This window comes from Galeopterus variegatus, unplaced genomic scaffold, assembly GCF_000696425.1.
Source record: "Galeopterus variegatus unplaced genomic scaffold, G_variegatus-3.0.2 Scaffold2135, whole genome shotgun sequence".
Lineage (NCBI taxonomy): Eukaryota > Metazoa > Chordata > Mammalia > Dermoptera > Cynocephalidae > Galeopterus > Galeopterus variegatus.
The window spans coordinates 45,741-59,175 of record NW_007728246.1 but is presented as its reverse complement, the minus strand read 5'-3'; the positions used below and the strand labels follow the sequence as shown (position 1 = coordinate 59,175).

General features: G+C 32.3%; 1 protein-coding gene across 1 annotated transcript in view; it reads right to left on the bottom strand.

Moving 5' to 3' along the window:
• The window catches only part of BCHE (butyrylcholinesterase), a 70,441-nt gene extending 57,227 nt beyond the window's left edge, over positions 1–13,214 (bottom strand). Inside the window, exons 1-2 of the mRNA XM_008580640.1 lie at positions 13,081–13,214; positions 5,786–7,310 (exon numbers count right to left, since the gene is read on the bottom strand). Of these exons, the coding sequence (XP_008578862.1) occupies positions 5,786–7,302 (1,517 nt within the window). The 5' untranslated portion in view covers positions 7,303–7,310; positions 13,081–13,214. The remainder of the gene's footprint in view (positions 1–5,785; positions 7,311–13,080) is intronic.
• Between the last annotated feature and the right edge of the window lie 221 nt (positions 13,215–13,435).

Genomic DNA, 13,435 nt, shown 5'->3' with positions numbered 1-13,435 from the left:
AGCAAAAATAATCTAGGGAAAAATGGAAAAAAAATGAACAATATTCAGAATGAAAGCAAAATATTCACAAACCCTATAAATATTGAAAGTGTAATAATGGTAATAATGGAATATTATGAACAATTTTATGCCAGTTAATTTGATAACTTTGATTAATTAAGGAAAAAAATCATTGAAAAACATATCCTCCCAAAAATGAATCAAGGAGAAATAAATATTTAGACAGCAGTATATCCATTGAAGTGTTAGATTTATAATAAAAACTTTTCCACAAGGAAAACTTCAATTTCAAATTTTCACTGGTAAAGTGTATTAAATATTTCAGGACTAAATAATGCCAATGGTATGCAAAATCGAAAAAGTGAAGCAGAAGAAATATTACTCTGATACTAAAGTCTTACAAAGATATTAAAGAGAGTTAAATACTGATATCTCATGAATAAGAGAAAAACTTAACAAATTATATTATTATTAGCAAATCAATTCAGAAACCTGTAAAAAGATACTATTTTATGGCAAAGTATTTTTTATCTCAGGAATGCAAGATTGTTTCAACATTCAAAAAATGAATCAATATAATTCATCACATTAACATAATTACTGAGAAAATCACACAAAAAGGCATGATCCTGTCAATAGAAGCAGAAAGAGCATTTGTAACAATTTAACATCCATTTGTAATAAAGACGCTCAAAAAACTAGAAAAGAGGAGAATATCCTAAGTTTGATTCAGGGCAAACCTACAGTTATTACGGACAACAGGAAAATAATGAACACATTTTCCCTAAGATTTGAAACAAGACTATATGCTCGCACCTCTGTTATTCAACATTGTGCTAAAAGTCCTAGAGAATGCACTAACAAAATCAGCAACAGGAAAACAACAAACATAAAAATTGTAAAGTAAGTAGCCAACTATCTGTCACAATTCACTGAAAATAGTTTTTTTTCCTTAATATAGAGATCAAAATCAGCAACAGGAAAACAACAAACATAAAAATTGTAAAGTAAGTAGCCAACTATCTGTTACAATTCACTGAAAATAGTTTTTTTTCCTTAATATAGAGATTTTTAATAAATCTACAAAAATAACTAAAATTAATAAGTGAAATTAGCAACAATTCATGGTAATAGGCAAGTATAAAATAAATTGTATTGCTTGATATTAGCAAAAACTAAATTGGAAAACTAATTTTAAAAATACATAAAACTCTCAGAGATATACTGAATTAAATATATGCAAGACCTCTACACATAAAGCTTAGAAACATTTTTTAGAAACTAAAAAACAACAAAATAAAAAGAAAGATACACCATGTTCATGAATTTAAAAAGCAATAATGTTAAGATGGCCATTATCTTCAAATTGACCAATAATTTCAACAACCTATCAGTTTTTGTGGAAACTGAGAAGCTCATTCTAAACTTTATTTGGAAATGCAAACCCAAAATAGACATAATAAATTTTTTCAGATCAAAAATTTTGGTTTTGAAAACAAAGTGTACTACTTTAAACTACCTAATTTTAAATCATACTGTGTAGACTTACTACTGAAGACACTCTGATACTGACATAAGAATAAACATTAGATCACTTAATAGAACAGAATAAAGTGTCCTCAGTCATATCCACACATACCTGGTGAACTGATTTTCAAAAAAGTTGCCAAGGTAAATCAAAAGTGATTGAATGTCTGAATATTTATGTGGAAAAAAAATGAACCTCAACTTTTACTTTGAAAGTTTACAGATAGTAATTCAAATGGATTACAGACCAAAATGCTAAAAGCTAAAACTATAAAACATGAAAAAAAAAAAAAACCCAGAAAAAATGTCTACAAATTTTGGTGTAGGCAAAGATTTATTAGACAGGACAGAAAGAAATTAATAAGTTGGGATTCATTTGAATTAATAAGTTCTGTTCTTATACATATTAAGGAAGCATTAAGAAAACAATTTCAAAAATACAATGTCAAGATGCGGATTGGGAGAAGGTATTCAAAATACATAGGATTTGTATCTTAAATATATGAAAAATCCTTAAATTCAATAAGTAAAACCCAACAAAAATAGGCAAAAGACTGAAGCAGATACTTCAAAATAGGACACATACAAATGACCAGTAAGTACATGAAAAATGCTCTACATCATTAGATATCAGGGAAATACTAAGTAAAACCAGAATGAAATGCCACTACAAAGTCAGTAGAAGAGCTAAAATTAAAAAGACTGATCATTCCACATCTTGCCAAGGATGTGGAGCAACTGGAGCTCTGGTACATTTCTTCTGGAAGCATAAAATTCTCAACTAAGGAAAATAGTTGGACAGCAAAAGAAACTAGATACAAAATTATATACTGTATACTAGTAATATAAAGCTCTAGAGAAGGTAAAACTGATCTATCATGATAGAAATGTAATCAGTGGTTGACTGGGGGGTAGGGAGGAAAAGAGGACTGCAAAGAGGCGGGTAATTTTCTGTGGTGATGGAATTATGTTTTATCTTGATTGGGTGGTAATATATTGGGGGGTACACATTAGTCAAGACTTACTGATACATATGCTTAGTACGTATGTATTTTACTGTATGTAAAATATACTCCAAAGTAGTTTGCAGATAATATACATAGGCTTACTATTTAAGAAGAAGAGCTGATTGAAACATTTATGAACCATAAACTTAAAAACTCATTTACCTGAGTGATAACTACAGCTCCATGTTCTACTTTTTACTTTCTTAATCTGCCAGTTGAGTTTGTGGGGCAGCAGTGACTAGCAGAATTTCTCAACATTGGCATTCTTGATATTTTGTAACAAATAAGTATTTGTTGTGGGGCACTGTCCTGTGCATTTTAGGATGTTTAGCAGCATCCGTGGCTTCTCTATCCTGCTAGTATCACCCCCAGCCCCAGTCCTGACACTCAAAACGGGCTCCGGACATTGTTAAATGTCCCTGTAGGGTGGGGAAAGGGAAATGAGGAGTAAAATTTCCGTCCTTGAGAACCACAGAGTTGGAACATCATGTCTCTGGGGTAAGGCTCCGGACATTGTTAAATGTCCCTGTAGGGTGGGGAAAGGGAAATGAGGAGTAAAATTTCCGCCCTTGAGAACCACAGAGTTGGAACATCATGTCTCTGGGGTAAGACAGGTGTGGATGGATTTCCAAACCTAACACTTAACAACTTTGTTTCCATTGGAATTCATTGAATCATTCTAAGCTTCTGTAGGTACTCATGGGTATTCTTTGAGAAAAGATAATGAACATCAGGAGATTAACAATGTGTTTGCCATCAAGTCAACTCTCAACATGTATGATGTATTACTATCACTTTTGTTTAACTGAGCAAATATGAACTATTAAGACAATTACTTACTAAAATAACATCTTGTTATGGCTACACTACTTTACAATGTTTACTTTAACCCTTTATGGTTTATAATTTCTATTATATGATTTTATATTTGTAATTAAAATGTCAACTTTCATTTATTTCCCATTAAAGTGTATTAAGCATAGAAGTACTAGCTTAAGATTAAACAATTTATTCTACTAATTGACAAAGATTCTCTTCTTTGATCTGCTGCTGTTTGTGTCATAAACAAGACATTTACTTTTGATTCTCAGTGTTTTCCACTGTGACGTTAGAAAACATTAATTCCTTGATTTCAATATACAAAATATGAAGTCCTTTAAAAATGTCAGGCATCAATAATTTTAAGAAATATTTTTTCCTTAAATTATTTACAATCTCTAGAATTGTAAGAAAGAATTAAAAACTTATTCAAATGATTAAATTTGGATACAGCTTTTAGGGAGAGAATGAAACCTAAGTAATTCTAATGCAGCTCTAAAACTAATCCTTTTTTTTTTTTTTTTTTTGAACAGAGATTTAGGCTGATGTTGAGAAGGCATAAAATATTTCACAGCCACAGATAAAATAATAATCAACATATCTTGAAAAAACAGTAAAAATATATTTGTAACTCACACTAGCTTTTACTAGCTCTCATTCAAGGGTTAACAAATATTTGTTAAATATTATTTATACCCATCTCAGTATTTTATTCAACAAAGCCACAGTTTCTGTATCAAGAAGCTAGTTTAGTATATTTGAGGAGGATCAGCTCACAATAAAAGATAGGATATAGACAAGTTACAGTTAACTTCTGTGAGAGTGAAAAAAAAGTTCTGAAGTAATTGCAACACTAGGAATTACAGAAATGCTCAATAGGACTGGTAGTCAGTCAGGACCTTAAAAACAAGTAGGATTTATGTCATTAAAAAGGAAAGGGGTAAGTGTTCTAGACAGGGACCTTAGTGATAACAGAGCTCTAAGGTGCAGTTGCACCTGAAATCTTTGGCATTTGTGAGATAACTGGCCTACAAAGCATCCAGGTGTTGTTGGGTAGTGTGGACTGTGGCAAGATTGTAGAGTCCCCTTAATGCTAGGGGGAAGAATTTTAACTTTGTACACTGTGGGTGAATATCAAACAATTTTGAAAAGAATTCTATCAGATAACTGATATTGTAGAAATATACATATAGTAAGATGGAGTACAAGGAATTCCAAATGGAGGGTGGAAAAGAAAACCATAAAGCAATACTATCACTATCAGCATTCTGATTTATCATAAAGGACAGTATGAGACATTGGACTACAGCATCAATAAATTTGTGATTGATTAAACACTCCTTTAAAAAATAGATTCTTGAGTTTCTGTTTGTTTTTATTATACACATTGGTACAATTACTCCCATGTCTAAAATTCATTTTGGAGTTACAAATGTACTGGGGGGGAAAAAAACCCGAAAAAATTTAGTTTCTATAGATATACACACATTTAGAAAATATATTCCAAATGGTTAATTTCTTCTGACTCTTGAGGACATAATTATACAATATTCATAACATACTCACATGAGAGAAAATAAGTTCTTATGTAATGTCACTGATTATCTAATGTCAACTATAAGGCTGCTCAAGTGGAGAACAGCTTAGTTAAACATGAGGACCCTCACAGGTCTTGTCAAACACAGATTATCTAAGAGTTCTGAACAAACCTATTAGAGAAAAATATTGATAAAATAGCAAATGTTGTGTATTTTGGGTAATCTGCAGGCCAGCCCATCACCATCACACCCCTTCATTTTCCTGAGCAGAGACTTAAGAGCATGAGAAGATATATCCCTACTCTTTTCTAAATCTGTGAACGTAAACTCGCAGGTTAAGAAACATTGTCAATGGGCCAGCCCGGTGGTTGGGAGTGCGGTGGCGCTCCCGCCAAGGGTTCGGATCCCACATACAGACCGGTTCCTGCTCACTGGCTGAGTGAGGTGCGGGTGCAACAATGAGGGTTGCGATCCCATTGCCGGTCCCGGTCCGGTACGGGCGCGACACTGAGGGTTGCGATCCGTTGCCGGACACGAAAAAAGACAAAAAGGAAAAAAAAAAAAAAGAAACATTGTCAAAAGAATTTTAGTTCTCAAGGTAAATATCTATTTCCATACAAACTTTGGCTAGCATTGTTAATGTACTTTGCAATTTGGGGGGCATAAAATCAGAAAATATTTTTCATAAAGATAATATGATGATTTCTTTGAAGCACTCTGACACAAGGAATTGAAATTTACTACACAATAAAAAACAAAGTGATCTTAAGTACAAAGAGAACAAATCATTTAAACTTTTTCTGTGCCTTTAATGAACTCTACACCACAGAACAAGCAAAGCTAAGCAGAACAAAACAAAAACAGATAAGAATAACTACAAAAATCAAAACTTACCCATATTTCGCAAAATTTGCCCAGCGTTTCATTATGAATCTACTCAGAATTTCCTCGGCTTTTGTATAATTAACTCTTCTTTCCAGAGGTAAACCAAAGACAAATTCAATTTCATAGCCATGCATTACTCCCATCCATTCTGGCCAAGGAAGTTTAGAGGATCGGTGTTCAAAATAGTAGAAAAAGGCATTATTTCCCACTTCTGAGAACTTCTTGGCAAACTCCAAGGCAGGGCATATGATATTGTAATCCCCGACCACATCATCCAAGGCCTCACGGTAGTTTTCAGGTCTTTGATCATCTAACCAGTCTGTGTAATGGAAAAGGATCGATTCCCTCCCAAATTCACTCACTCCTGGAAAAAATATTTTTAAACCTTCTTGAAATTCTTTTCTGCTTATGATACTGTTGTTATCTTTGCTGAAACCAGGAGCACCGTACACTAAAAAAGCTGTACCTTCATCTTTATTAACACCCACCAAGATCTGGGTTTTTTTGAATTGTCCAAGTTGGAGTAATGTGTCTGGCATGTCAATGAGAAAATCACCATCCACAGTTGGACCAAAGTTTACTGACAAAAGAGTACCATAGGGGACAACAAACACCTCATTCAAAAGAATTTCTTGGGGATTTTTATTTCGAAGGCATTTGATTATTTCAGTCTCATTCTCTCTAGAGCAACCAATAAACTTAGCTAAAGCCAGTGTTCTGTTCTTAGCTTCATAAAGAGACATTACTGCCCAAGGAACATTAGAAGATCCACTCTGTAGAATGGCTCGGGTGAACAATGAGTGGCTTCTAGGATGAAGCAAATGTAGGCTGACGGAAGCTGCTCCTGCACTTTCTCCAAAGAGAGTTACACTTTTAGGATTTCCACCAAAGGCTGCTATATTTTTTTGGACCCACTGAAGTGCCAACTGTTGATCAAATAAACCCATATTCCCTGGTGCCTCAGGATTTCCTGGTAAAGCTAAGAATCCTAGGGCACCCACCCTATAGTTCATTGAAACTACAATAACTCTTTCAACTCGAGCCAGAAACTTGCCATCATAAACATGTAAAGATGATGTTCCAGTTTGAAAACCACCACCATAGATCCATATCATCACTGTGGCATTTTTTGGTTTAGGTGCTGGAATCCACACATTCAGATATAAACAGTCTTCACTGAGGTCAGTGTTTGGGTTCCACATCTCTGAACCTTGAAAGCCTGGAAAACTTTGATCTGTGTTCTGATAGCAAGAATTTGCATATTTTGTGGCATTCCAAATATCAGACCACTTGGTCAGGGACTGTGGCTTTTTGAATCGAAGTCTACCAAGAGGTGGTTGTGCATAGGGAATTCCAAGAAAGGCTGTTACCGTGCCACCAAGAACTGGCACGTTCATCCCTCTGACCTTTCCATTCTCAGTTGTAATTATGGTATCATCTTCAGTGTGTGACTTCCCGATAAGCATGAAAAGCAGAAGAAACAACAAGAGAAATCTGATGCATGTCACTGTGCCCTTGCACTGCATTTTGATTTCTGAAAGACAGGTAAGTAGGAAGTTTGATCAACCTCATGTTTATTGATAATAATTACCTAAAATACAGTAGTTCTTATTAATCCCACAAATTATGAAAGCAAATAAATCTGCTACCACTATAAAGGTCTATGCAGGAAAAAAATAGAAAACCGTTGGAGACATTTCAGTTTCAATTTAGAAAAGAAATAAATAGAATGGAATGTAGATATTATTTGTTTGGGGATAATCATTATCAAACCTCTGTAAGGAAGAATTAATATTTTAAAAAGAAAGTTTATTCCAAGCATATATAATATTATTTCTGTACAATACACAATCCCACCTAAAGCAGCAATAAGTGGTAGTCTACTTATGTTAGATATAATTTCTACTTTGGTTAGAGGAGAAAATACAAGCTCATGTATTCTCTAAAATATCATGGGCTCTTGCTAGAACTCTAAAGTAGGTTGAGAACACCTAAAGATCTGTATGCTTCTATCATTGTCCTTTTCTGTCTCATTACCCGTTCTGTGATTCTTTTTGCCTAGTGCTTTCTTACTCTATACAATCCCAGTCTATGGTCAGAAGAGAATTTAGACAATTTATTCATAGGATATTAAGAAACAAAACTATAGTAGTTGCCATTGATCCTACAAATTACAAAAACTAAAAAAGATGCTATCACTATAAAGGCCTACAGGGAAAAATAGAAAGGTGAGGACTGGGATATATGCTAGGTAATTTCTCAAAAATTTAATAACCATGAAGGGCTTCTCTACCTGAATTGCAATGTCAATGTTGAGAAACAGTGGCTGGTATTATAATGTGTGGGAGAAGATGCTGGCTTAGAAGGAATTTTACACCTATACATTACTCAATGAATATCTGTTAATTTGTTAATTGATTAAAGTATATACGACTAGTAAAGTTAGATGTGTTAGCATAGTCATAGTTAATTGTATTTTGATGAAGCCAGAGGACCAAACCTGAGAAATTACTGGACAAGTGGGGAAGGAAAAATAATCTTTTTGACTTACAAAATCACAAGTATTTGACATTTTATTAAATAATATTCTGTGATGACATAAAGAGATTATCTGGGGAGATCAAAGTTTCACCAAAACTGAGTTTCTTTTAAATAAAAAAAGTAAAGAAAAGAAATTAAAAATCAGATCATGAAACTCCACATGGCAAAGAGGGACTGAAAAATGTAACACAAATATCACTTAAAAGAACTGGCATCTTTATATAGATGCAAGAAACCCAAATAAGAAGTCAATTACAAAGACTGGCTGTTATCACAATAATCTAAGGTCCATAAATGTACGGTCTTTCCTTTATTATTATTACTGATGCTGTAATTGTTAATCCAACTTATGTGACCAAGAAAATAATCCTATTAGCATTGATCATTTCTATTAGTTTTTGGTTTTTTGTCTAATTTAGATTGCCTTAGAATTCAGAGAATAAGGAAATATCCTGATACCGATGCCTCAGCCCTAGAATATTCATCTTTTAGATCAGTGTCATTCACCACTGTTCATAGGACAGCTAGTGATCAATAAATATTTTTGATCCCAACAAATATCTGAATAAATTAATCCATGGTATATAACATTTTGTTCAGGACTTGATACTTAATGCATATGTGTGTGTGTGTGTGTATATATGGCTATGTCTAATTCTATCAATATCCATATGTATATGCATATACTTATATATCTATATATAAAATGATTGCTATCATAAGGTTTTTTAAAAAAAAATCAAGCCACAAGACTATTATTTATGTTCTCAATTTTGTTACAATTGTATATGTCCTAAGATCAACAACATATATTACTGCAGTACAATATACTATAATATATACTATATATACTATAATAGTAAAGTAACACTTTCTATACTCATGATATCTAGTTATTATTATAATTGTAACAAATGTAATTTGTTATATCATAAATAATGATAATAAATAAAATGCAACAATAATGTAAAGGTTCCTATAACTTGACACTTATCGAATGAAATTTTATATTTCTGACAGAATAGGAGTTTTAGAGACACTGCTACTAGAGTCCTTTCCTTTCCTTTTTTTTTTTTTTTTTTTTTTTTCCTGATAATTACCGAGCCCTTACTCTTAAATAAATGGAGGTGGACATTTGGAGAAGAACAAAGTGCTGTGATGGATTTTGTTTTGTCTTTTGAAAACCTGCTTTGGAAAGGAAAAAGGAATAAGTTACAAAGTTGGCTTACTCTGAGCTGCATTTCAGTGAATTTATTGCAGCATCCCTGGCTGCACTCATTCCTTCCTCTTGTCAGGGGCAGTCAGTGTTCTTCTGAGTCTAACGTAAAGATCATCTGTGATTTTTGTATTTTACTGGTTTTATTGAAATATTATTTTGTCGTTCAAAACTAAACACCAAATCCTAATTACTTTGGTCTCAAAGTTTATAAATTATTGTTCTACGGGTAGTTTATTAATTGTATTGTAAAGCAAATATAATCACTATGAAATATATTTGATTTGCATATAATTAATATATGTAATATTTTTTATGTTTTAAAATAACTGCTATAACATCTAAAAGTTTGTAATATCATTCCCATGTAACTTAGTTTGATATACACAAGTATTTCTTAATACTTTTATTTATATTTTGTGCTGAATAGAGTTTAATGTTATATAGTACTATTTATATGAATTAGAATTGTTGTTTTTTCAACAATTATATCTGTGAACCATCACCTTGTAAATACTGTAATTACTAACATTCAAAACAATCTTTGTAAGTATGCATTCATTGCAAGAATGGCAATATAATTCCAGTTTACCTGCTACCTGCTGAAGAATGTTTTATACCATATTATTAAATCTGTACATTAATATGAAAATATGCATATGTTCACATACTCATCAGTGTAAGCTAATATTTTTATGTTTAGCTATAGATATGAACCTAAGAGCAGATTCACCTTTCAAAGAAAACCTGCAAAGTCTGTCTAATTTATTTAAATAAGAATCGCTTTGTTCTTTTTATAATCTGGTATTCTCTATTCTAACATGTTTCTCTGTAGTATTTCCATTGAAAGAAGTTAAAATTTTTCGAATATGTTTATCACATGATTAAAGAATCAAAAGAGAAATAAATAAAAGGAGACAAAGAAAATGTTATTAGTTTTTAATCTCTAAATCTTTATTAATAATTAAAATATTAAATTAAACAATTGTTCTCTCTTCTATGAATCCTGGTGCAATTGGTTACTGTCACATTAAGTAAGCAATTATACTCTGAGAGTACATGAAATGTTTACCATAAAGAATTGAGGCAAATTTTCACATCAAGTGCAATTGAGTATCTGAATTTAGATCAATTAACTTATTAAAACAGTATTAAATATTTGAAAGAAAGATGGGAGTTTTTGAAATTGCAAAAGAAAATGAATGATGGCCATGGGAGGGGGAAAACCTGAAGGATTATAGATAAAGTTTTCCAAGTTTGTCAGTTGCTCCAAGATATTGACATTTACTGGCGATTTTTGGAAAATACTAAACTTTTAAAACTATAACTTTCAAAATAAAAATGGCAAAATACCATTTTCTTCTTTTCGCATCTTTAGATCAATTTTGAAAATAGTATCAAGATTCCCCAGCCAATTTTAAGAAGAAATATACAATGCTATGCTGTAAGTTGTGGGTGTGATAAAATGATGGATATAAAGAGCTATTTATTTGCCATCCAGCTGCCAAAAAAAAAGAAAATTTGCCATCTAACATTTGCTATAATTAGATATCAACCACATTTTCAAAATAATGGGCCAGCCAGGGACTTTTTAAAGGATGGTCAAGCAAATATTTACAATAGCTTTTCCTGTGTATAGAGTATTTTTTAGTTTTTTAAAAAAGTTACATTAAAATACATATTTTTATTTGGAAATTAAGCTTCTTAAAATGGTGGAGGAAGAGCCATCTGGACAATATTAATATGATCTAGAGCAAACGCTACTAATATATATTTGGTCAAATCAAAACAACTAAGTCTTTATACCAAACCTAAAAAGTTTGTTTTGTTTCAGGCTAAGTGGAGAATCGAGAAAGTCTGTTTATAAATAGACTATACCACTGTCTTTCAGGGATCCTTTGTATACCCATTAGGTGCTAAAAGAATTTGTGCAGATAGAAGCCACTATATGAGGTATGGGACACATAAGATCTGATCTGTCCTCAAACAGGAAGACCATTCACAAACTTCATTGTGTGAATAATTTGAATATGTAATTATTAGACAGAGTTTGCCGATCTTCTTTGAAAGTTCAGTCGTTCGGTCTGCTCTTAGGTTCATATCTATTTAATTACAGTTCTCTAACATTTGGGACGATCTAGTTTTAGTAAGAAAGAACAGATTTTGGCATGAAAGCATTAAAATGAAGACAACATATAATTTTGATATGTGTTATTAATTGTTACCAAGAAATGAATCGTATCAGGAACTAAATTTGTAGATGAGATGTAACTTTGTTAAAATATTATTAGCTTATATTTTATAAAAATGCAATGCATAGTAGATCCCAAATAATTTTTTTTTACAATTAAAGATGTAGTACGTTGCAAACAATCAACAGCAAAATAATCTAGGAGAATAAAACAGAACTTCAAAAATCCAATTAGAAATTTTATTTGGCATCCATGGTATTTCGTATACACAGATAATTCTAAAGATTTTCATTTAAATGATAGAGCCATGCTTTAAATGCTCATACTTATCCTTAAACAAAGCAACTATTAATATAAGTGAAATACAATTGTATTTATCGCAACTATGAGATAGTTTATATTAAGGAAGACATCACGCAGACTAGTGATAACAACTCTTAATTACATTTATCATCATGAAATATTCATAAAAATGTAGAAGACAACTTCATAAAATAAAAATTTATATAACAAATAAAAATTATAAACAATGAAATCATTTTGTTCATATTTCAGCTTACTTGAATCATTCATACATCTTATACTCTTAATGTTTAATCTCCTTGTTAAACTAGAACCAATGTCATCTAAATAACGGTAGATTTATGAGATTATAGAAGGAGCAGAAAGTCTGTATTTGCTTATTTCTGTAATAATAAAAATAATAGCAAATGTAAGAAATTTTGCTGCAGTTTAAACACACATATAAAAAGAAAGAGGACAGACAGGGCAAAGGAGACAAGTTCATAAATAAAATTAGGAAATAGGTTTTCCTTTTACACTAAAGAAACTTTGACCTGTCATTTGCCAACGGATACTGTGAAAGTTTCAGATGATGAAATGTTGATTGGGATAAGTACCCTGTTAAGCAAAGTAGTAAGAGAGTTATTAATTTCATGACACTTAAAAAAAAAAAAAAGGAGAAAAGAAAAAAAAAAGAGCGAGACTGATCAAAGACTACTTTTGTTGTTCTTTTAAGAGGAGATTCACTAAACAATGCATTTATGAGTAAAACAACATAAAATGTTTTTCTTTAAGGTGCGGACGGTGATTCCACAAGTGCTATTGTTCTTTATACAAAGTTGAACAAATGGATTGTTTCCCCAGCCGTTAAATGGACTGAGTCTGCGTTCCCTGAATAAGATTTGATGCATGTGCCTGCTCGCCTGCTTCATCTGTCCCATTTGCAAGCTTCAGTGACTGTCCTCCACAGAGCACCAAAGGGGCACAGCAAACACGTGAAGAGATCCCATTCCTCCCACGGAACGAGCTTCACTTGCATCCCTACACGAAGGTGTAAATTCAGAGCAACTTACCCGACTCTCTGCAACAACGATGATAAAGTTTGCAAGGAGTGAAATCATGTAATACTTCAGGGAAATGCAGGATGCAGCTGCTGCTCCAGCCTGTAAATTAGACTGCGCTGACATTACTATCAACTGTTACTGACAAAGCTCGCGAGAGTTGGCAGCAGCAACTTGATCTAGAGGCAGCCAATCTTTACTTTCTGACATCTGTTCAGAGGCTAATGGTATGAATGCAATAGTGATTCATTTGCGAAAGTCTTGCATTACCTGATTTATGTTTTACAATTTCAGGCATTCTTCTAAGAGTGAAGAAATAAAGGTATAGGAGCTTCTCTAAAAGAAGCTGCAATGTAATAGAAAATGC